Here is a 25,769-nt window from a genome sequence, read left to right as displayed (position 1 = left end):
GAGGAACACAGGACGTCCCAGAGAGGGGGATTTTAGTACTTAAAATGCTCAAGCAGAAGCTGTGAAACTCCCTGTGTCAGAAGGTCATAGAAGGCGGTGACCCCTCCCCGCAGGGCCTCCCTGCCCACGTGGTGGGGTGTGGGCTAGACGGGTGCTCAGCAGATTTTCAAACAACCTATGGGTGAAGTCTAAACTCAGAAAAGTCGCTTCAATTTAGGGAAAAAGCAAGTGTTCACACCAGATGTGCAGCATGAGCCGCTGGCCACGGCAGGGGCTGTACCTGGATGTGGGCCATCTCGCCCTGCAGCCGGACCCGGGCCTCCTGGGCCAGAGCAAGCTGCTGCTGGTACCACTGCCGGACACTCTGCAGGGACGCAATCTCGGCCTGGGACGCCTTCAGCTTGCTGGTCAGCGTAGTGCGCTCCAGCTGCACCTGCTGCAGTTGGCTCTGCAAGGCTGTCATCTGCTGCCGCAGGTCATGCACTGAAACAAGCAAGCAGAGACGCTCAGGGGAGCCCGGCCGCGCCAAAGGTCCCGTCAAGCCGGCTCCGCAGACAGCGGCGCACGCTGGGTCCCCTCCTCCTCGGCACGACGCCTTACATGCAACCTCAAGCGCCGAGCCACAGGTCCCGGGCATCCCGGTTAGGGTCTGGTCACTGCTCATCAACTGATCAACACACAGCCTTGTTTTGCGTGTGCTTCTGCTGAAAGACACCTTGCTCCACTTGCTTTTGATTCATTAACGCTGAACTGACAGTCGACAGCGCTGTGCCTCGTGCCTGTGCAAAGCTTGTCTATCACCCATGCTTTCTCCACAAAGCACATCACGGCCTTCCTGCACTTAGGAACACCACACAGTGTTTGGGGTTAATCGTAAAGAGCAAAGCCACCCCAAAAAGCACAAAAATGTAAAAAACGTGGCACTAAATCGACCATTAAAGGACACTTGTGGTACAAGAGCTGAACCAGGAAGGCTGAGCCTTTTTGCACATCAGGTGACCGCAACCCTTCTCTGCTCTGCACCTATCTGCAAATGACCAGAAAAAGCTGTGAGTACTGGTGGGGGTACAAATACATTTAGTGAATCGGAGAATTCACAATTAGCAAATCTACAAACAATGAGATCGACTGTGTGTCCACAACGTTGCCATGGGAGCTTTCTGGCTCAAGACTTCGGCATGATGACGTCTGTGAGTCATCAACAAGCTCAGGAATGGTATACACACTAAACCCTGCTGGTCTGCTGATATGGTCAACACTGTTGAGGGCAGGGCAGGAAGGGGAGCAGACAGGAAATCATAGCAGAAACCCAAATCATAGTGCAAACAAAACCAGTCAATTATTTAAAAAATAAATTACACCAGGTATTTAAGAAAACACTTATGATCCTAATGATAGTTTCCAAAATTTTAAAATAGAACGAAAAAACACGATAGGATCCATGACCCCTGATGTGAAATCCTTGGGGATAGATGTGCCTCAGAGCAGTGGGGCTTTAGGATGGCAACAGGAGCATCTCCCCCGCATCCCCAAATCCCCCAGCCAGCAGACACACCGACAGCAAGGCGTGGGGAGGCTGGCACTGCGCTGGGTGCAGGTCAGTCTGATGCCTGCCGAGCTCTGGTCTGGCCATGCCTTGCAACCCAGAGCAATACAGAACTTCTTGGATTTTATAATTTTCTTAAGGGATTGGGTACCATAAAATGCTCAGAGACTAAAGTCAGTTGGCTGTTTTATTTCTCAGCTGGTGCTTTCCCCGCCCAGGATCCGGATAAAGTTTTTGCACAGAGGTTTGTCACTTTTCCTTTATTTCATCAGACCTGAAACCTCGTCTCACAAGTCTTACGGCCAAGACTCCACGTCGGCAGACACCGTGGTCCTTCACAGAAGCCCCGCCGCACCCCACTCACGTCGCTCAGACGCCCAGACCTTGGGGACAAGAACGTCATCTCTGCAGCCTGCACTGGAGGACCGGGTCTGGGCTGACACGTCCTGGGCTCTGAGCGCCATTCTCCCACCCCCTCTCCCCCTCCTCCCGTCAGCACAGTGAGATGTCGTGAGCCCACAGACCACACTTCTTGGCGCCGGCCGTGTGTGGAGCGTGGGCTCTGGGAATGGAGTACGCGCCCCCAGGATGAGCAGAAAGCACGAGGGAAGGACACACAGGTCCGCTGTGCCTGGCCCACCAGCAATGTTCCCTGACTCCACTGTTCCATCTGTCTATGGTTCCAGAGGGGGTTCCCACGGGGATCCAGCTAGACCCAAAACCTGAACTTATGGAAGGGAAAATAAAGATCTACTACTCAAGTGATGCTTTCAAATATTTTAAATGGCGCCTGCAATTCTGGAATAAGCAGGCAGATCTAGCCCCCAAACACCAATGGACTGAGAAGGCAGAAGAGTGGAAACGATTACTTCTGACAGTCAGGGGTCCACAGTCCATTTCTAAGACCTAAGCCGCCCCCCTGATGCGCATGCAAAAACGTGCAGAATTCCTCAAGCTGAACCAAAAACAACACTACTTTAGGCAAGTGGACACTTCCTGTATAAATCAGAAGGGAGGATAACCCCCAGCACACTGATGTGACAAAGGTCAGTCCTCAGAGCAGACGAGACAACCCCTACCAGGGGCACAGCCCCTGGGAGCCTGCGCGCGACTGAGGGACAGACATGCAGACGCGGGATGCTCACCTGTGTTGTCCTTGCTGAGGATGCTCCTCTGCATCTCCTCCACTTTGGCCATGAGTCTCTGGTACTGCCCCTCTGCCAACCGCAGGTCGCTGTTGGAGGAGGCCAGGCTAGCATTCTTGGCTTCCAGCATGTTCTGCAGAGCGCTCATTGCCTGCTCGAGGTCCCAGCAAGACTGCTTTAAGGTGTCCACCTCCGAACTGAGCGAGTCCTGCCTCTGCTGGCTGCTGTGGCTGTGCTCCAGCTGTGCCCGCAGCTTCGTGTGCAGGGCGGCCAGCTGCGCTTGCAGCTCGGCCTTTTCTTTAAGTGCCTGGAAAGACCCACACACAGCCACGCTGACATTCAGGAAAATAAGTCGCTTCCACCCTGCGTATTAAGAGGGCTGCCAAAACACAGCCAATGAGACAGAGGAACGTGTCCAACAGGTGAACTTTACAGGAAAGCACCATGTTTTCCAAAACATTCAGTCACCTCTAGCATTACAGTTATCCAAAAAGAAGGGGTTTCTCCAAACAGGCGCAAGAGGTAGGAGGGGTGAATACAGAGTCTGCCTGCTTTCCGCACGGTGGCACCTGGGCAGGACAGCACATGGGAAAAGCTCTGCAAGCACCCACTCACCCACAAGGACGCTGGAAAACATATTTGTCCAAAAAACAAAAAAGCGCACAAGCATGCACAAACACACAGTGTAAGAATACCCGGAGTGCTGAGGGGTCTCTAAAAGATGAAGAGCAGCCAGATTCAGAGCTGGGGAAAACAAAATCCACAGAACACATCTGTGGGGAAAGGGTGCCATTACCCAGGAGAGGCTCGGAGGGGCTGCGGCCAGGCCTGCCGGCCACGGAGCAGCCTGAGGCACAGTCTGTGCTACGTGGCAGGGCCGCGGGGACCACTGTCCGCGGCACCCAGCAGGGAGAGGAGAGGTGGGGCCTCGAGAAGCCCTAGGCCCCAGGGGCAGCTGAGAACAGACACTGAGCAAAGGGCACGACCCCTACCCACTCATCAGCACCTCCCACCCACCCTGAAGTCAGCCTATCAGGGTGTGTACAGCGATTTCAAAATGCAAAGAAGAGCAGACAGCTGCACGTCAACACGCAATAGCAGAAGACCGATGTCGTGAAGACAATAAATTCAACAAACGGAAGAATACCCAAAAAAGTGACTTAACTGAGCAAACGCAGTAAGATTTTGTAATAAGTATAATCAGCATATTCACAGAAATACCAAAAAGTTTTGCACCCGTAACAATCCACAGAGATCTTGGCTTGGACACAACTGAAGAGCAAATCAAATCCCAGGAGGATAAGGAGGTAAAGTAAAAGCCAGCTAAGGTGCTTCGATTGTTCAGGGCGTCAAACTCAGGGGAGGTGGACATGCACTTGCTGAGGTCACGTTCTACAGGAGGACAAAGTGAAAATCGTGTGCAACTAAAATTAACCCCGACACCTCGGTAATCACCTCTTCAGTTTAGAGTTTTATGTACAGAGTCTGTGTCCCAGGACCGTGTGAACAAAAAAGTCATCAGACGTGAGAAGCACATTCAGCAGAGCAAGCACTCTCGTGTGCACGGCTCCCCCGCCCGCACAGCGCAGGCTCCTGAGGGGAAGGGAGAGCCCCCTGCCTCGATCTCACACCCCCCAGTGCTTTGTGCTCTCCCCCGTCTCCGTGCCAAGTGCAGAGGATCAAAGGCAGCTGAACTGAGTTACTCTAATTGTTGATCGGAAAGCTGAAAATTAAGGGATGGAAAATGATTCTTTAGGCATATGCTAACCAGACAAAGCAAAATTCGTATCAGAAAAAGTAAAGAAGTACTAAAGGGGCAAAGATGACAATTTCACCAGGCCAGAAAAAGGTGAAATCCACCCCAAAGATTTCATTGCCATGGACTGTTAGGTCTCTGACAGCAGAGCTAGGAAGCCTCCCAGGCAGATCCTGACGGAGATACAAGGAGAAACCACACAGAGCGGAAAACCAGCACACCTCTTTCTGTGGCTGACAAATCAAGTGGACAAAAATGTACAGCTACAGAAGACGAAGCTGCTGCGCTGCTGCTGCTGCTGCTGCTGAAGCTTATTCCTAAAGACACGTGTAAAGCTGTACGCACGAACAGGAGCTGCACATTCTTCTCAAAGACATGGCACATTGATACATCCATCAAATCTCCATTACCTGACTAGCCTCTAATGATAAAGCTTCCAGCTGTCCTTCGAGTCTCATTTTTTCTTTAAGAACCTGCAACATTTCATCATGAGTTTCAGCAACAGAGCTTTCCATGGACACGCTGGAGGATAAAGGCACAAAGGATCAGGCAGTGGGAAGATGACCGATCATTGTCTTTCCTTTACACCATCCATACTCTCCAAATTCCACACCCCTCTGCTCCTCTCCCCCAATTCAAAAAAAATAAGTAAGTAAAAAAGATTTAGCGGCTTCCCTGGTGGCGCAGTGGTTGAGAGTCCGCCTGTCGATGCAGGGGACACAGGTTCGTGCCCCGGTCCGGGAAGATCCCACATGCCGCGGAGCGGCTGGGCCCGTGGGCCATGGCCGCTGAGCCTGTGCGTCCGGAGCCTGTGCTCCGCAACGGGAGAGGCCACAGCAGTGAGAGGCCCGCGTACCGCCAAAAAAAAAAAAAAAAAAGATTTAGGTAGCGAGCCAAAGCTCTTAGGAATGCTACCGATACACCCCCGCCCACAGCATGGCCTTTTCAGCCACCACATGGCCAGAATGTCCTCATGGAGACATGAGCCCCCATCACATCTGTGCAGTTTTAGAGACAGGTCTACACAGATCCTGGAAGGCAGAATATCTTAACACTGCAGGTGATTACTCATTCGACCCAATTCCACTTCTTACAAAGAGACAGAGTGCATATAAATGAAGCATTAAAGACCAAGGGGGGACTCGGAGAGGAAGGCAGTGCCTCGCAGGCCCGGCGTCACCCACCTGCTGCAGATGCTGTCAGCCCGGCGCCGCGTCTCCCCATTGACCTTCTGCCTCTGCTCTTGGCGCTCGGCGGCTGCGGCCTGGAGGACATCCGAGATGGAGGGCAGCTGGCCCAGGGCGCTGGCGGCGATCTCCTGGCTGCTGACCCCACAGGGGGCCTGGCGCACGCCCCCCGTGTTCACTGGAAGGCCGGCCGTCCCTCGGGCAGAGACGCTGCTATAGGAGGAGCTGTCACTCTCGGTCCCGTCAGCCTCGGACACATTGTCCCCCGTCAGGGACGCATCCTCCAGGCGGTCATCGGCCTCGGGACACAGGCTGAGCTCAGACACCACTGACGTCCCACTGCCTCGGTTCTGCTCCAGGGAGGCCCTGGCAGAGTCCGGAGCCGGAACATTTCCACCAGAATTCCGAGCGTCTGAATCTTCAGTTCTGTAATCAGCCAGAGACCGAATTTTGCTTGATTTGAAACTTTTTTTCTCCTTAGGATGTGCCAGGAGCCCTAAGCTGCCCACCTTCGGCCCCCGAGGGACGCTGGTGCGCAGGAAGGAATATTCTTTGGTCATAGCCACGGCACTGGCCCTCGGTAAGGTTTCTGGGTTCAACATGAGTTCAGGATCAAGTGTGCTAAAAGGTCTCGTTTTAGTTACAGGTTGACTTGACTGAGAAGGAAAAGAAAGTACAAAAATTATGTTTAAAATTGACAAGCAGCATTCAGAAATCGCCATCCAGAGAGGCCACGCCGATTACGCAACGAGGGCTCCCTGCACGCGGCCGCGGCACGGGCGTCCCGTGCTCTGTGACTCGCTGCCTCCACGGGGCCCCGGGTGAGAGCCAAGCGCACGCCTGACTCTGACCCGACGGCGTTTCCAAACACCCACCAGAGCACGTCCTTCCTCCTCACATCTGCTTCACACAATATTCCTGGCTATCCTCCCATGATAATTCTTTTACATAAACCTTGAAATTTTTCTTCAAGTTAAGAAAAAAGTCCTGTTGAATTAGAACTACCTTAAATTTATAATTACTGAGGGGATAATGAGCCACTTCCCCCCATTTATTTATATCTGTTGCCTGACCCTCAACAGAGGAAGTTATGTAGTGTTTTAGAGTCTAAACCATTTTTGTTGTCATTTAAATGTAATACTTAGATATTTTGTTATTTTGTTGATATTATAAATATTATCTTTTCCCACTAATTTCATAACTGGTGATACTAGGACAACTTGATTTTTCATATTTGTATTTGAAACTGACAATTTCTAAACCCCAATTATTTTAATAATTTTATATTTTTATAAATTTATAATGATAGCAATTTTTCAGTTGATTCTCCAGCATTTTTCCAAGGTGTTACCAACACCTGCAAATAACATTTCTCCTATTTTTTCAATATTTATATCTCTTACTTCTTTTTCTCATATCTTCATGTTAGCTAGAACTTCCCAAGTGGCCTTGAATGAGGCTGGAGATGAGGGGAGACACCATTCCTTGGCGCTGAATCAACATGACTTTCTCTTACGATTAATATTCTATGTTACTCTACAAAGTTAGTGCAATCCCAAAGTGGCAAGGAACAAGGTGGGCGAGGAGCATCTCAAAACGATGCTGGGATACAAGAGGAAGGATAAATGAGCCAGAGCAGCAAGGAAGAGTTAGGGGCGTGGTGCGTTGGACATGCCAGGCCTCCCAGATGGTAACACACACTATAAAGCTGCCATGATTAGATCCACTGAGAATGAGAAAAGAGTAGGTGGGCTGATGACACAGAACACAGCCCAGGAACTGGTCCAAGCATAGGTGGGGTCTATAGATATTTAAGAAGCACCACAATAAGGTAGCATTCCAACCAGTGGGGAAAAGAGAGACTACAAAATAAGCAATTTGAGATAACTGGCCAGCTGTCCACAAAGAGGCTCACTCCCACCTCTCACCTCCATCCAAAACATTGCAAGTGGATTAGATTTACACAGAAAAAACCACAACTTTTTAATACTTTTTATACCATCTCTTACTTATAGCATAAGAAGAAAACAGAGGTGAATTTACTTATATCCTTCAAACGGGGAGATCCTCTCAAATATGACATGAACCCCAAAAGAAGTAACAGCAAATACTGAAAGTTCTGACTGTAAACATTCAAATCTGATGTGCAGGGAATTCCCTGGCGGTCCAGTGGTTAAAACTGCACTTCCGGGACTTCCCTGGGGGTCCAGTGGTTAAGACTCCGCACTCCCAATGGAGGGGGCCCGGGTTCAATCCCTGGTCAGGGAACTAGGTCCTGCATGCTGCAACTCAGAGCCCACATGCCACAACTGAAGAGCCCGCGTTCAGCAACTAAAGATCCCGCATGCCACAACGAAGAGCCTGCACTCAGCAATGAAGACCCCATGTGCCGCAACTAAGACCTGGCACAGCCAAATAAATAAATATTTTTTAAATTGAATTAAAAAAAAAAAGACTGTGCTTCCACTGCAGTGGGCACGGGTTCGATCCCTGGTCAGGGAACTAAGATCCTGCAAGCTGCGCGACACAGCCAAAAACAAACAAACAAATAAACTGATGTGCAGCAAAAAGTATGCCAGAAAAGAAGTCACGGCGAACTAAGAAAAAATTGTTTGCAAAAATACTAGAAGGGGATAACTTCCTCATATACAGTACCAACATAACAAAAAGACAACCAACAGAAAAACAGACAAAGACCGACAAAGACACCCAAACAGCCAACACGCAAAGAGGCGCTGACTGTTAGGAAGTACTGGGTTTTTTCACCTATCAGAGGACGAACATTCAATTTTCATTATTTCTAATGCTACCAAGGATCTTACAGACTGCTAACCGGAATGTAAACCAGTCCATCCTACGTGGAGGGCAATATATATCAACTAACATAAAGCCTTTTACCCAATAATTTGACAGTTAAGGATTTACCCACAAAAGTATACCAAGACACAAAACATTCCCTGCAACATTGTTTGCAATTTCAAAAAATTAGAAACCACCTAAAGTCAATCACTATGGGTTGGTTAATGCAATGCTGGTACATACACATGGTCACGAAGGATGAGGAGGGCCTCCACTGTGTTGATGGAGAAGGAGCTAAGGACAGGGGAGTGAGAAAGGTCGTGTGAAGAGCAGTGCAGAGAGGGGGCTCCCCCGCATAAAAATTATCACCACCTCTACGTGAAGGCACATGCGTGGAGATGCTCTCAAACAGGGGAGGACTTTCATCCATCATGTCTACCATTTAAACATGAGGTTTGAACTACATTCCTAAATAAGTATCTTTCTACTCCTAGTTTGTTTTTGCTTGCCTGTTTTGCATTTTTTGAATCGAGAATTCTGAGTTTTATCAAATACCTTTTCAGCACCTACTGAGATGGTCATTAAGTCTTGCCACATGGAACGACCATTATGATGAGTTCTATCAACAGATTCTCCCATTTTGAACTAACCTGTACTCTTAAAGAAAACCTCACTCGGTTTATGCTACTCCATGAACCGACAGGCCATGCTGATGGGTCACAAGCACAGCAGTGGAGAGCACAGCTCTGTGCTCAGATAGGCAGGTTCAAGTCCCAGCTCAGCCGGGGGCACTGGCGGTCACTTCAGCTCTGAGCTCCCCTGGGTCATGGGGAGAACCCACGCAGATGCCGATTTGCATGAGGACGGCACCTGCCAGGCTGCACTCTCCTCAGCCGGCCCTGCCCCGAGGGTCTCCAGAGCTGGGGACAGGTGGGGGCCAAAGTAGCCGGCATCTTGCTGCCTGCCTTCCTTAGTGCGGCGTGGGGCGGGGAAGGCGGAGTGACCAAGCAAGTGGGCCTGTCAGGTTGCTCAGACCAGTGTGTGATGAGCCCAGCAGCTGGACAGAAGTTATCTTACTGAGGCTAAGGTTTTATACACATATATGCATGCATATAATTTTTAAAGATGGGAAATGATGTGAAACTTCACACTGAACTCCTGACACATTGCCTAACGTTGGATGACCCAGGCAGAGCTTGACTTGTGGTGCAAACCCCTGGGAGGCAAGCTGTGGACAAGCTCGGCACACAGACACTGTCTGGTCTGTATCTTGGCTCTGCTACTTTACCGCAAGTTCCTTACCTGTCCGAGCCTCACTATGAAGTCCGTGGGGAATTTAACACAGTGCCTAGCACACGTAATTACTACTGACTATTGACCAGCATTGTAATGTTTTCTGGCAGGCCATCTGGACAGATCCCTAGAAGCCCCTGACCGGGTGGGAGCCTCTGTCAGTGCAGAGCCTGGTGCTGTCCCTTCCAGTCCGTTTACATTGGCTTCAGAGCCCCGACGCTCGAAAAGCCAAGGTTCTCTCTTGGGAAAACAAATGGCCAACCTTGATGAGGACCCGTCACTACTAAATCAATCCCCAAAAGCGTTTTTTAAGTTTGTTTAGTTTTAAATTCCTTTAATTTGACATTTTTCAAGTCCACAGAAAACTTGGATGAAGAGTGAAATGAACCTTCATACCCCCCTTTCTTAGAGTCACTCAATGTGATTAAAAAGACTGCTTTCATTGGTATCCTAACGAGAGTTTCATACCTGAACACAACTGATTTTAGCAAAGCATATGGACATACTTATCATGTGTGTGGGGCGTGGCACATATTCTAACACTGCACAGCAAAGTTCAGTAGAAACTGTGCCACTTATACAGTAAACAAGCCAAACCCAGGACTGGCCGCTCAAGCACAGACAGCAGTTCTGCCCAAGTATTTGTTGCCCCTGCTTTTCTAAAGGCAGCCTTAGAGGGAAGAAGGACCAGACGGGGTGGGAACCAAAGGGTGGGAACTACGTGACAAAAATGATCCTTGCAGAGAAGCACAGAAGCCCACCCCCCCCCCGAGAGAGAAATAAACAGCAGATCCTGGAATTATGTCTGACCAATTGCTGTTTTTCACACGTGAGGTTTTCCACTAGCTCGTCCGAGAGAGGGAGACTCACTCTTTCCTGCTGGCGCTTCGCCCTGTACTGTCTGAGCTGCTCTTCCAGCTGCTTCCGAGCCTGCAGTCGGACCTGCTGTTCCTTCTCCAGGGGCACTGGAGCCTCTGTTGAGCCTGAGGTGGGGAAATGGCCATTTAGAAACTCACAATGCACCAGGGTACAGAGGACCAATCAGAACGGCAGCCTGGCTGTTTTGTGTTTTATTACCGATACGATTTAGCTTTGAACGACACACGGCTGTCTAGTTTGAAAGAAGTGTTTGCAGATGGAGAGAAAACTGCGAGCCTTGGACACTGAGCACAGAGAGGACCCACCTGGTGGCAGACACACTGGCCAAGCACAGGGGCCGTGCTCGTGCCACGAGTGCATCGCCCCCTATGGGCACCCGGCTGGTAAAACAGGACACGCGCAGGGCTTTCCTGGTGGTGCAGTGGTTGAGAATCTGCCTGCTAATGCAGGGAACAAGGGTTCGAGCCCTGGTCTGGGAGGATCCCACATGCCGCGGAGCAGCTAGGCCCGTGAGCCACAACTACTGAGCCTGCGCGTCTGGAGCCTGTGCTCCGCAACAAGAGAGGCCGCGATAGTGAGAGGCCCGTGCACCACGATGAAGAGTGGCCCCCACTTGCCACAGCTAGAGGAAGCCCTCGCACAGAAACGAAGACCCAACACAGCAAAAATAAATAAAATTAATTAATATATATTTAGCCTGAAATTTAAAAAATAAATAAATAAAACAGGACACAGGCAACCTGTGCCTTTTAGTAACAAAAGAACTGAACTTGAAATTGGTGCCAGTGTGAGTGTTCTGAGGTTCTCACCAAGCTCCAAGTCCGCTCCCTGACAGTACAGAGGAACGTGAGAAGCAATCCTGACTGGACAACGGCCGCTGAACTCGCCTTCTTCATGCAGTTATGTCTGGGCCCCTCACCTCAGTTTCCTGCCTGAGGCGACTCCAGTCCAGGGTCTCTGCTCAAGGACAGGAGGGGAACTACTCTGACAACTTTCTGGCTAATAACAAAATTTTAAATATCTAAAATCCAAACCTTTCACTTTGGGTAAGAAAAGGGCCGAACAGCGAGTGAAAGGGAGGAGAGCCCCAGGTCTCCCCAGGGGGGTCAGACAGCAGGCTGACGGGAGCAGAGAAACGCCGTAACTGAGCCCCTTTATGGGCGGAAGCATCTTCAACTGTGGATCCTAGGAGGTACGTAGCTGCTGCTGAATTTCACTAGGAATTCAGCAGTGTTGTCACTAACTGTGCACTCATCACTCGAGAGGTCTCTCATACTTTTCACAACGCTGAGTGGTCCAGACAGCAGAGACCTAGGAGCTGTGGCCTCAGGCAGGGAACCCAAATCAGCAAGCGCAGCACCAGAGACATGGCCTCGGGGCTGGGCTGGGGGCAGGCGAGCCGGGTGGGTACCTCGGGCCAGAGCTAACATACCCCTCAGGTCAGGACCCAGGATTTCACACAACATCTTGGCTGACATGCTAACAGTTAGTTTACAGAGATGTTTAAAGTACGCTGTGGCCCTAACAAAATAATGCCTGTGAAGAACCCTCTAGTAACCAGGGAAGTGGGAGCTGCAAGTGAAACTATCAAGGCAGCATCACAGCACACCCATCAGACTGGTAGACTCAGAGGAAACAGCCTCTGTGTCCTCTCACAGGACATCAGCGCCCTGGCAATGTGACCACACATGATGGAGGCAAACACAGCTGTTGCTTCTGACCATGAATTCTGCTTCTAGGGTGGAGCCCACAGAAACGAAAGCACCAATGCTGCAAACATGCATGGGGAGATGCTCACTGCAGTACTGGTCACGTGGCTCTTGCCGGCCACACGCGGGGCTCCTACCAGCCTTAAGAGAATAGATACGGAGTTGCACCAGCTGATCAGCTGATGTGGGGCAGTATCCATGCGATAAAGCTAGGCGAGGAAAGCACACAGTAATGTGAGGGACATTAACCCCATTTCAAAAACAACGGCCCCCAAACCTGGCTGTTTCCAGACGCCTGTAAAGGACTATGTGAGAATGTGGCCGACCTGGGCGGGAGGGGAGGGGAGGAGGTACTAAAGGGAGGATGAGGCTTAAAAACAGCACGTGTGAAATGATCCCATTAAGTAAAATCACACAAGTCCGTGTATGAAAACCTACATGTTAGCAAAAGGCCTGGAGGTTTCTAGGGCTCAGAGGCTGCCAGTTTGCAACTTGTTCACCCATGAATCCCCAGGGATTGCACAAAATGTACACTGATTAAAGTAACTCATAAAAGAAAGCCTTCAAAGTGTAACTGTCGGGCTTCCCTGGTGGCGCAGTGGTTGAGAGTCCGCCTGCCGATGCAGGGGACACGGGTTCGTGCCCCGGTCCGGGAAGATCCCACATGCCGCGGAGCGGCTGGGCCCGTGAGCCGTGGCCGCTGAGCCTGCGCGTCCGGAGCTTGTGCTCCGCGACAGGAGGGGCCACAGCAGTGAGAGGCCCGCGTACCGCAAAGGAAAAAAAAAAAAAGTGTAACTGTCAAGATCAAAACCCCACTGGCTGCTTGCTCACCACCCAGGGTGACAAAAGACACGCATGCACAGGCCCTTTAAACTTGGGCCTCAAGCCCAAGTCACCATCAGGCCATGATGAAGTGTATCTTGTCTCTGAAATGGAGCTAACTGTTAAATGTACGACCCACCACAGTGATAAAACAGCAAATGGATGGGGGGTGCAGGGCCTGTGCCTCTGAAGGATGGTGGGTGACAAGGGCCCGGGGGTGGGGGGAGAGGGGGGAAGAGCCCAGTGGGAAGATGCTTACACAGTTGCGTTTCTTGCATAGGAAGACTGAGTCTGAGGGACTGCAAAGCTTCTTTTCTAACACTGCCCTCAGCACTAGTCCCCTGAGACTTCCTTAGGTTGTCATGGAAATCAGCCACACCTGGAGAGGCTTCAGGACCCACTGACAGCGGAGGGTCTGGGAACTGTGGCGCCGGCCCATTCAGACAGGTGTCCCCTTGGCTTCCTCCTTCATCTGAAGCTCTGTCTACCTCGACACCGGCACCTGGAAAAGAGGGTGTGCTGGGCCATCACGGTTTTAACAACTCAAGCAGGACAAGAGGGGATCTAGATACGTGAGCAATCTCCACATGCCATGGATCTGTTCACTCTGAGAGGACAGCAGGATCGTCCCCTCCTGTGGGCGGTGAGGTGGGACAAGTCACTCGACCTCGCAGAGCCTGACACACTCACCTGCAGGACACCCTCCTCACCCTGCGCGCTACGGCTGTGGAATTTAAGTAGTAATGTTTCCTTTGCATTTAAACAAGACCAACAAGAAATCTTACGAAAGTCTGTTTTTTAAAAAATAGCAAAAAAACCTTACACATGCTTAAAACCCAGTTGACGATGTTTCTAACAGGCGTTGTTAACAGCAGTGCTAGCCCGTGTCACAGCCTAACGTTTTCAACGGGCTGATTCCAAATGAGAAATCAAAGGCAGAGTCAGAACAGCTGCTGAGAACGATTATGGCAAAGCTGAGCGCAGAACCCAGAGTCCGTGCTCATGGCTGACAAACACCTGACGGATACAAAGCCAAGTTGACCAGTGGTGACTATACACGGCTACCAAGCTCACTCTCCTCCACTAACACTGTTACGAGTAGACTTGTTTATGCTCTAACTGAAACCTACTTCTGTGCCAAAAGGAAACTAGAAAGAAAGCACTCTCCCCGTGACAGACCGGCCAGTTGGCAGCCAAAGAGCCAGGGAGACGTGTGGAGGGGCTTCCAGGCAGGTGCCAGGGCCCCAGCACTGCAATGCCCCAGCCTCGCACAGGGTCAGCATCACTTGGCTCTCATGACGTACCCAGTATGCATCCAGGAAGTTGTCTCTGTGCCCAAGCAAATTTAAAATGGGTTTCTGTCACTTGAAATGTGACTCCCAACTAACATAGCTACTGTCATGCCTCTCTGAAAGGAAAACCAGAATATAAACGGGGCACCCCAGACACAAAGCAGAGCGGGGAGACCCACCACCACCCTGAAACAACCATCTGTTGTTTTACACAAACAGCCCTTCAGTCTCCTGCTGGGGTCAGGGTCGGGGTCGGGGGAGGAATCCTGCATCTCAGATCCAAGTTAATCGGGTCAGTTCTGCTTTCTGACAGGCTTACTTACGGATCTAGGAGAGTCTCTAAACCTTCCTGTTTACAAAACAAAGTCATTTTTTGAGCATCATATTGCACTTTAAAAGAAAGCTAAAAGAAGGCCCAATAAATAATAAGACTTGATTGTTTCCAAACACAAGGCTAATTATGGATAAACAAATAACGATGACGACACACACACACGGCCAGCACCACTTCCCGGGTGCTTCCCAGGTGCTTGCATTTCACATGGGCCCTCACGACCATCCCGAGATGCAGGTACCATTCATCTTTCCGTTTTCTCAAGAGGAGAGTGAGACTGAGATAAATCAAGGATCTTGCTTGAGGGCTCCTTGCTGTTAGTGGCAGACCTAGGAGCCGTCCCACTGTAGAGCTCTTGGTCTCGGGCCGAGCCACACTGGCCTCACCCGGCGTATAAGGAGCAGTGACCAGCAAAGCCGTTTCAGGTGCTTGAGCACTGTTTTACAAGAACAGGAATGCAGTTTCTGCTAGTAAATCAGTAAATACACATGGTAACGATTTTCAAGCACACACCGACCAGGAAGGGGCATGGAATGGAGTGGGTAATTCACCCTGTACTTCCGATGCACAAATAACACATCAGCTAACATGCAAATGTGATCCAATAATCCTCAGATCACTAGTGGACCATTTCTGGATCCCAGTTAGTAAAATTCTGGCAACCAACCAAAAAGGTAGAATGTTAGGGCACAATGATGTGTCAGTGAAGACCTACAGAAGCCTTAACGATAACCATGCTGCTCTGTCCTGCTGGAGCAGAAAGTTCCACAAAGTTCCCGTTCTATTTAACACGCGTGGTGCTTGATTCAAGGTTGGCATCAACTAAAAAACAAAACCAAACCCTCATCTGATTACTAAAAACACACTCTGAATGAATTAAAAAGTTCATTACGGTCTTAGACACCACAGGCTTCCTCCAAAATGCACGCTGACCCACGTTCTCCTGTTTGAAGGCAGAAAGTCAGCAGCACACAGAGTAACTGGTGACTTACACTGGGCTTCATCCCACTGGTCCAGTGATGTCAGGGAGCCAGTGGGCTCTGGGGGGGCCTCGGGGCAAGCTGAGATCCCACTGCCGGGTCTGTCCTCCAGCAGGCCTTCCTGTACGGCCGCTGCACCGTCCATGGCTAGGGTGACACGGGCTGGGCTGACAGTCAGGGGCTGCAAGTGAACTGCGAGCGAGCTTGGTTTCTGCCATCAGCAATGGCCGAGAGCTCCTGGGATGGGCCGCACCAGGGCTGCCATTTTCGGAAGATTTAAAGTCTCACAAATGGCCTGAAATCAAACCAAGTAATATCATGATACCTGACAGGAGAAAAAAGAGAAAAAAGGTATTATGAAACTTCGTTTGCCAGACTTGAAGTAACAATTCCAAGACTAACATTTGGTTCCCAATTTGCATCTGTATAATAAACAAATATAGATTTATTCATTCAACAAATAATCCTTGAGCACCTACAACATCCTAGATTTTGAGGATAAAATGCTGAACCAGCTCCACCTGGGCCCATCCCTACAGGGCGCCTGCACTGGCGCCGGCTAAAGACCGTCCCGCCAGGGTGAGAAGCTCCACAGTCGGCGCTAGAATCGGCAGAGGTGGCCACGGAGCTGGGGGTGGGCCTTGGGTGACTGACGAGCTGAGTCTGTATTTATTTAAATTTAACTAATTTGTGTGTAAATAGCAACATGTGGCCAGTGGCTTCTGTACTGGACACACAGGCCCAAGAGCTCCCAGGGCTCAAAGGGCAAGCCACTGCCCCAGGAGACCTGGCATGTCAGTGCCCAGGCCACAGCTCAGATCCAGAGGGCAACATGGAAGACGCGATGGCGTGGGACGTGGTAAACTGGACACTGTTGGAGGAAAGCACAGGGGGTGAGGACAGAGGGAAGTAGCCGTCCCGGGATGGGGGCAGAGACAGCATGTCACAGCAGGTAACCAACGCATCCTTCATTTCTCGCAGGATCTGCTATCTTTCAGCCCATCCTGCCAGGCTGAGTTTAAGGTGGCAAAACTTTGCCCGAAGTCTGGCAACTGGTTATCACATCTGACGTGTAATGAGGATACTATCGCAGGTTTCAGGACAAAAATTTACATGACTTTCCTCCCCAGCTTACAAATCCCACATAGACATTTCTGAAGAGCCTAATCAGGAGCCGACTCTCACTGGACAGGCAGGTGCGCCTGCTTCTCCACAGTCCTCTGTCACCCTGTCACCCACGAACACACAGCCTGGGGCTGGCACAACCTGGTCTACCCCGTGGTGAGGCCCAGCGACGGGAACCCAGTGGTGTTTGGCCCACAGCTCCCATCATCCACACGTTCCCCTCTGCAACCCGGCGCCCGACAGGCCAGCGATACCATGGATCAATAACAGTGCTGTTACGAATATAAAAAGGCTATGGCCAATTTTTTTTTTTTGTGGCCACGCCTCTCGGCTTGCAGGATCTTAGTTCCTGGGCCCTCGGCAGGGAAGGCGCAGTCCTAACCGCTGGACAAGCAGGGGATTCCCTATGTCTACTATTAAGTGTAGAGCTAGTTCTAAGGGTTTGTACTTGAGAGGACCACGGATAGAAATGTGTGAAAACATGGGTAACTGTTGCCAATGCCCTTCTCTCCTTGACTCCAGGCAAATACCCATGGACCCTTCCATGTCTACCATCAGGCACCGCTCTCAAGTCCCTCCTGGGCCTCAGGTAAAGCACGTGGCCCACTCGCTTCTGCCATCACGATACCCCCTGCAAGCATATCACATCGCAGTGTGTGTGTGCCTATCTCTTCCATCACGCTGTAAGATCCTGGATGCAGAAATCACGACTCCAAGTCTGCCCCTACCCCCGGAACATCCCCTGCACAGAGCAGTGCTCAGCACAGGGTACTGACTTAAATCTCTGCCTCACCAAGTTCCACCCCTTAACAACCAAGCTAGTGGTTCCAAAACAAAACGATGACAGTATTTGCATCCTTGGTCATCCACAATGCCTTGTCAAATACAGAATAAGTCTGTTTCTACTAAACGCAGGTGGGAGCCGCAGTTCTAGTGAGGGCAAAGAACACCCTGGGAGGTATAAACTGGGAGAGCTGTACGTGAATGGTCACAGGCAGATAAGCAGTGACAGTGACCAGGAAGAGCGCGACAGCCAGTGGGACTGGACTTACCTACGGAAGACGGAACATGCCAACCAAAGGAGGGAGGGCACAGGGGCGGCCAAGGAGCCACAGAGAATGCGCCACCGAGGCAAGCAGTGACCACACCTGACCCTGACACTGTGCGGGAAAGAGGAACACTGGCCTAGATGTTCACGTCCACTGAGGAAGGCAGGCCAAAGACAAATGAATCAGGCCGTCTGAGCCCAGTGCCAACACACACTCCGCTCACTGGCTTCCCTTTATTTGGATTTCTTACTAAACAAGAAGCCTTCTGATTCCCAAGGAGCCCTACCCCCTCCAGAGATGGATGGTGCAGCCACCGAGAGTTCGAGACCCTGTGACTGTGACTTGTTCTGGTAACTTATGAAGGTGGCTCCTGTTCACATGCAGCTCTTCCTGAAGCCAGACAAGAGATGGAATTCACAGACCACCAGAAGCAGCCCCTGGTGAAGGGACACTTCTCCCTGTCCATAATACCCTGGCATTCTCCGTGTATCCTCAGCCTCCTGTGAATTTTACTTAGCATGATTCAGTTGTCCAGGGCCTCATTATCTCAGACGGCTGACAAACACAGGGCAAGGAGGGTCAGACAGCTGGGAGCACATCACAAGGAAGCTGTTAGTAGTAACATGCACACTCCATTTTGTGATTAAAAAGCAGAGATCAGCCTAATCACAGTACTGTTTTTGACCACGTGCATTCTGCTGTTTCCCAGAGGGAAGAGATGAGGCAAACCGTCACTTAGAACTTTGCGAAGTGCGTGTAACTCTAGGTCCATCACTGTCTGACATCAAGAGACTTCAGATCAAGAAACTACCATCTCAGGCACCTATGTGACTTCCAGCTTCCCCCAGACAGAAGATTACATGGATTTGGTATATGCACATTAACAGCTCCATCTACCCCATCTTCTTTAAGATGTCCCTATCAGCAATCAGAAACAACAGAGCATGGGAATTCCCTGGTGGTCCAGTGGTTAGGACTCTGGACCACCAGCACATGCACTGCTGATGGCATGGGTTCGACCCCTGGTGGGGGAACTAAGATCCTGCAAGCCACGTGGGGCAGCCAAAAAGAAAAGAAAAACAACAGAGCATGGCCAAAGTGAAAACCCGGAAAGCCTAATGTCACCATATAGCAGTGTAATGTAAAGGACAGACTCAGGTATCAGACATCTTGGCTGCAGGTCCTGACTCCCCGACCCTCACCTGTGAGATCATGGGCAGATTTCTTAACCACTCTTAGCTGGCGATCTCATCAGTAAGATGATGAGAAAAAGAATAAAAAATCTGTGCCAGGATTAACTGCACACGTCCCATGAGCTCAATAAATAGCAGCTATTATTATTAGTGTTATTTTCCCTTCAATTGCTTTTTGTCAAAATCAATAGGTAAAAGCCAACTGAATATATTCTCATTCAAGAAAGTATACTGGGCTTCCCTGGTGGCGCAGTGGTTGAGAGTCCACCTGCCGATGCAGGGAACACGGGTTCGTGCCCCGGTCCGGGAAGATCCCACATGCCGCGGAGCGGCTGGGCCCGCGAGCCATGGCCGCTGAGCCTGTGCTCCGCAACGGGAGAGGCCACAGCAGTGAGAGGCCCGCTTACTGCAAAAAAAAAAAAAAAAGAAAAGAAAAGAAAAAAGAAAGTATGCTGCTTTGATAAAGAAGATATGGTACACACACACACGCCAGAATATTACTCAGTCATAAAAAAAGAACAAAATTTTGCCACTTGCGACAACATGGATAGACCTGGAAGGCATTATGCTTAGTGAAATAAGTCAGACAGAGGAAGATAAATACTGTATGTTATCACTGTGGAATCTAAAAAGAAAGCAAATGAACAAATATAACAAAACAGAAACAGACTCACAGATACAGAGAACAAACTAGTGGTTACCAGAGAGGTGAAGGGAAGGGAGAGGGGCAAAGTAGGTGAAGGGGATTAAGAGGTACAAACTACTAGGTATAAAATAAATAAGTTACAAGGATGCAATGTACAGCACAAAGAATATAACCAATATTTTATAATAACTTTGTATGGAGTCTAACTTATAAAAACATCAGGGCCTTCCCCGGCAGTCCAGTAATTAAGACTCTGTGCTCCCACTGCAGGGGGCATGGGTTCGATCCCTGGTTGGGGAATTAGGATCCCGCATGCTGCACGGCATGGCCAAAAAAACAAAAAACAACCCATCAAATTACTATGTTATACTCCTGAAACTAACATAATATTGTAAGTTTAGTTAAATTTAAAAATTATACTGCTGCTTAAGGCAACTGGCTAAAAAGAAAAAAAAGGTTACTTTTGAATCTGAGTAATGTCAGATGACTTTTATTTCCTTTTCTTGCCATTCAAGGTCCACTGGAACTGAAGGCTATCACTCCAATAAAAAGTTGTATTTGCAATATTTAAGGGACAATTTAAAATGTAAAAAAAAGAAAAATCCACGAGTCACCTGTAAATGGCTTACAACGTCCCAGTGGTTTTCAATCACACTGACAATCAAATCTAAGCCTCTCACCACGAACTAGGATGCTGCATACCATCTGACCCCTCCCTACATTGCATCCTTGTTCCCTATCATTTTCTTCCTTTTTCATTACATACTTGCCATACTTCTCTACCTCAAAACACCAAACGTACTCCTCCCTCAGGGTCATCACACTTGCTCTTCATTCTGCCCGAAACACTCTTATCCCACAGTTTTGCATGGCTAGTTTCTTGTCACAGAGGCCTTGGCTCAAAAGTCACCTCCGCCGACGGGGTCTCCTACAGACCCACCCCAAGCACCGCCCAATACTCTCTCAGCAATGACCTCATTTATCCTCCGCATCCCTCCACGACAGCGTGAGCTCAGTGAGGGCAGGGACCCTGACACGACTTCGGCTCTGGATCCCAGCACCTACAATGAACAGTGCCGCTCACACGACCGACACTCAACAAACAGTTGCTGAATGAAGGCCGAGCTGTTCACCTGCATCACCTGCAGACTAGTGACTACGCCTGACCCCACTGCCTCTGGAAGGTATCACTGCACCAGTGAAACGCCTCTAAGCACCCAGAATCGAGATGGAATCGAGGTGGACTGAGAGGCTGAGAGCACATGGGCTCTTTAAACCAGGCTTCACACTAACCACCCGACACCATGTCACACATGTCATCCTGACAGAAGTTCTGCAAAAGAACAAGAGCAACAGCAGTTGTGGGCACCTCTGAACAGATCACTCCCCGGCACGGGTAGACAGCGCTCCGGAAGGGCTCGAATGTATGGATATTTATGAAGCCAGTTCCCTAACAGCTACACAGGCCGGCTTCCAGGCCCGGAGGCTACCAACGGTGAGAAGCCGGACTAGCGCGGGGCGTTGTCGCTCTAGGCGGAGCCGCAGCCGGCCCTCCGCGTCCGCCCCGGTACCGCCGCCCTTCGCCCGGCCCCCACTCCGACCGCGCCGCGGTTCCCTAGCTCCCCGCGCCCTCCCCGGCCGGAGGCCCTGCCCAGGAGCCACCCCGCGACCCTCACCCCGGCGCTGAGGAAGCCGCTGCAAACGCCCCGCCCGGCCGCTCAGGCGGAGACGTGGCCCCGCGCGAGGCGGAGCGCGGCGCGGCGACGGAGTCCGGCCCCCCGGAAACAGCCAGTGCGCGCAGCCTCCGTTCCGGAAGAGATAAGGTCCTCTTCTGCTAGCCAGCAGCCGCCCTCGGGGCGGGACTGCTCCAGCTGCAGTGTCGAGACCCAGCCCACTCACAATTGGCCCGAGGCCGATTTGAAAGAGTGAGTTTGGGGCTCTTTCCCTTGTCAGAAACGCAGCTCCCGGACCTGCCGGACCAACTCCAACAGGAAGCCGGGCAATTGAGCTTCCGGCGGAAGTGGCGTGCCTAAGCTCTGATCCCCGCCCCCGCCCCGCCCCAGCTGTCAGTGTATGGGCGTCCTGGCCCCGCCCCTACCGTGTTGGGGGCGTGGCTAGTAAGCACCCGGGGCGGGGGCTGGGTCCGTGTGGCTCGGAGGTGGCGCTGGCCCCTGGCCTTGGCCCCTGAGCACCTAACCTTCTACCGCGCTAGTCCTTGTCTTTCAGGTACAAATGCAAAAGTGACTCCTGCCTTGGAGCCATAGCAATGTTTATTTATATATGTGTGTGTGTATATATATATATATGTATATATATATATATATATATATATGTATTTTTTTTCAATCTTTAGAAAGAAAATTGTTGGCATAGGGCATGAGGTTTAGATGAAGATATTTTTCTTTCTTTTTCGTCTACTGGTATCAAATTGTTCCAGCACTGTTTATTGAAAAGTCTATTCTTCCTCCATTAACTTGCTTTTGTACATTTGTCAAATCAGTTGGCTGCTTGTTGGCTGTTTCTGGGATCTCTGCACCGTTCCGTTGATCACCATGCTTATCCCTCTGCCAACAGCACAGTCTTCACCGCGGTAGCTTTACAGCAAGCCATAATATCAGGTTAGATGATTCCTCCCACTTTACTCTTTTTCATGACTGTTCTAACTATTCTGGGGTCCATGTCCTTCCAGATAAATTTTAGAATAAACTTGTCTGTGTCCACAAATATCCTTTGTTGGATTTTGATAGGAATTGCATTAAAACTATAAATCAATTTGGGGAAAATTGGCATCTTTACTATGTTGAGTCTTTCAATCCGTGAACATGGTATGTCTCTGCATTTATTAAGATCTTTGATTTCTTTCTCAGCATTTTGTAATTTTCAGCATACAGATCCTGTACATGTTCTGTTAAAGTTTATACCTAAGTATTTCATTTTCTTTGGAGTGACTGTAAATGATATTGTGTTTTAAATTTTGGTTTCCACATGTTCACTGTCAGTATATGGAAATGTGATGGACTTCTGTGTGTTGATCTTGTATCCTGAGACCTTGCTGAACTCATTTATTAGTTCTAGGAGATTTTTGGTTGTAAATTCCTTGGAATTTTCTACATAGCTTATCATGTCATCTGCAAATGCAAATTTTAGCTCAAAATGATCATGGACTTAAGTGTAAAAATGTGTGAAACTATAAAACTTTTACAGAAAAAAAAATAGAAAATTTTCAGGACTGAGGGCTTGGTGAAGAGTTCTTACACATGACACCAAAAGCACAATCCACAAAAGAAAGAAATCAATAAATTGGCCTTAATCAAAGTTAAACATTTTCGTTTTGAGAAAGACTCTATTAAGAGGATGAAAAGACAAGCCACAGACTGCAAGAAGATATTTACAAACTACATGAAGGACTGGTACCTAAAATATTTTAAGAACTCTCAAAACATAAAATTAAAAAAAAATGATTAGAATATAAGCAAATATATGAAGACATGTTTCACCAAAAAGGATATATGGATGGCAAATAAGCTTGCTTGTGAAAGATGTTCAACATCACTAGCCATTACAGAAATGCAAATTAAGATCACCTTGATATATTACTTCACACCTATCAGAGCAGCCAAAATAAAATAGCGGCAATACCAAATGCTGGCAATGATGTGGAGAAACTAGATCTCTTATCTATGTTGCTGATGGGAATGTACAGTGGTACAGCCACTCTGGAATAGAGCTTGGCAATTTCTCTAAAAATGAAACATATACTTAATTATATGACCCAGCAACTGCACTCTTGGGTATTTATCTCAGAGAAATGAAACTTATGTCCACACAAAAGCCTGTGTGGACATAAGTTTCCACTCATGAAGAAAGTAAGAAAAGGCGTCATGCAGGTAATTGTGGGACAGCAAGGAGAGCCACGGGTTTGGGTTTTTTTTTTTTTTTTTTTTTTTTTTTTTTTTGCGGTACGTGGGCCTCTCACTGTTGTGGCCTCTCCCCTTGCGGAGCACAGGCTCCGGACGCGCAGGCTCAGCCGCCATGGGTCACGGGCCCAGCCGCTCCGCGGCATGTGGGAAGAGCATGTGGGATCTTCCCAGACCGGGGCACGAACCCGTGTCCCCTGCATCGGCAGGCGGACTCTCAACCACTGTGCCACCAGGGAAGCCCTGTTTTTTAACTTTATTTTTTAAAAAAGTGAAGTGTAGTTAATTTGCAATGTTGTGTTAGTTTCTGGTGTACTGCAAAGTGATTCAGTTATATATATATATATATATATATATATATACACTCTTTTTCAGATTCTTTTCCCTTATAGGTTATTACAAGATATTGAGTACAGTTCCCTGTGCTGTACAGTAGGTCCTTGTTGTTTACCTATTTTGTATATACTGGTGTGTATATGTTAATCCCAAACTTCAGTGTTTTCTTTGAGGAAGTCGTATTTGAGCTGACTTTGCGTGACGAGGAGGCCGGCGCGTGCCGGAGCTTTACAAGGGAAGGAATCGCACGTCCAGAGCAGGAGGTGTCCGAGATGAGGCGGGGGGGCAGCAAGCCACACAGGGTCCATCAGAGTGGGGAAGCCACTGGCACCTTTCAAGCAGGGGTGACATCTGCCTGGTGTTTGAAGAGGTGGCTCAGGCAGTGTGGACGTGGGTTGCGGGCACCTTGAGACTGTGGCCCTGCTGGCCGGGGCAGAGGCTCAGCCCCGTCCTGCAACGGATCAACTAGCTGAGGTGTCGCTGGGGGCTCAGGTGAGAGAGAGTTCTCCAGCCCCTCCTGCAAAGCCTCGGCAAACACTGGACCCTTCCTAAAGACTGAAAACCAAAGGAGAAGACGGTGAGGGTGTGTCTTAGCTTCCTGTGGCCGTTATAACAAGCCACACCAAACAACACGGACTCACCCTCTCGCACTTCTGGAGGTCAGACGTCCAGAATCGTGGGGTTGCTCCTTCCCCACACTCTGGGAGGAGCTGTTTCCTTTGCCTCTTCCAGCTCCCACAGCCTATCTTGGCTTGCGGCTCTCCCTCTGCCTTCAAACCGTCACTCCAGCCTCTGGTTCTGTCACATCTCTTTTTGCCTGCCCTTCTTGCCTCCCTTGCAATTGCACTGAGGACCCACAGAACAATCCAGAGGTGTCTCACCTTAAGGTCCTTAATTTGCAAAGTCCCTTCTGCTAGATAAGGTAACACTCACAGGGGCCAGGGGTCAGGACACGGATGTCTTTGGAGACAGGGGCAGAGGGCATTATTCAGCCTGCCACGGGGTGTTAATAGTATATAGGGTGTGGGGTTTGCCTAAAGGAAACCCACCTGACTTTATAAAACCCTGTGGTGTTTGATGTTTGATGACAAAGTGTTATGGGCTGAACTGTGTCTGCCTCTGCCACCCTAAATTCACATGTTGAAGCCCTAACCCTGAGGACCTCAGAATGTGACTGTGTGCGGAAATAGGGACTCTAAGTGGGTGACTGAGGTAAAATGAGGCCATATGCGTGGGCCCCAACCCAATGTGACTGGTGTCCTTATAAGAGGAGGAGATCAGGGCACACACACACAGGGACTACCACATGGGGACACGGGGAGAAGACAGCCGTCTGCACGCCCAGGAGAGAGGCCTCAGAGGGAACCAGCCCTGCAACACCTATCTCCAGAACTGCGAGACCAGAAGTGTCTGTTGTTTAGGCCTCCCCATCTGTGGTGCATGTTATGCAGGCCCCAGGGACCGGCACACAGAGCTGCTACTGAGAGCAGCGCCGCCCACAGCACCACGTACGGTTGGGTCAGCACTCAACATGGCTTCCCACACTCGTCCTGCCAGGCTGCTCCGTGTGGGTGGGGGAGAACCAGAGATGAGGATACAGGTCAGGATCACCATCTCCAGAAGGAAACACACAGAAAACAAAATGAGAGAACACACTAGGCTCAACAGAGAGGAGAAGAGCCTCAGGAGAGGGGTGCAAAGCAAGGTCTTTGTGAGCACCCGACTGCCAGCGGGCAGCAGACGCTTCAGCCAAGTTTACAC

At 49.8% G+C, this 25,769-nt stretch overlaps 1 protein-coding gene across 2 annotated transcripts in view; it reads right to left on the bottom strand.

The window, feature by feature from the left end:
* Positions 1-21,687, bottom strand: part of GOLGA3 (golgin A3) — a 44,941-nt gene extending 23,254 nt beyond the window's left edge. The window contains exons 1-8 of one of the 2 annotated variants that reach the window (XM_060027813.1): positions 21,432-21,687; positions 15,755-16,067; positions 13,396-13,638; positions 10,597-10,709; positions 5,632-6,290; positions 4,858-4,969; positions 2,692-2,998; positions 281-483 (exon numbers count right to left, since the gene is read on the bottom strand). In XM_060027813.1, coding sequence (XP_059883796.1) covers positions 281-483; positions 2,692-2,998; positions 4,858-4,969; positions 5,632-6,290; positions 10,597-10,709; positions 13,396-13,638; positions 15,755-15,887 — 1,770 coding nt within the window. In that variant the 5' untranslated portion in view covers positions 15,888-16,067; positions 21,432-21,687. The remainder of the gene's footprint in view (positions 1-280; positions 484-2,691; positions 2,999-4,857; positions 4,970-5,631; positions 6,291-10,596; positions 10,710-13,395; positions 13,639-15,754; positions 16,068-21,431) is intronic. The other variant, XM_060027814.1, reaches the window with a different exon arrangement.
* Between the last annotated feature and the right edge of the window lie 4,082 nt (positions 21,688-25,769).

This window comes from Delphinus delphis, chromosome 13 (genome assembly GCF_949987515.2).
Source record: "Delphinus delphis chromosome 13, mDelDel1.2, whole genome shotgun sequence".
Classification (NCBI taxonomy): domain Eukaryota; kingdom Metazoa; phylum Chordata; class Mammalia; order Artiodactyla; family Delphinidae; genus Delphinus; species Delphinus delphis.
The sequence above is the reverse complement of the archived record's forward strand: the minus strand, read 5'-3'. Positions and strand labels throughout refer to the sequence as shown.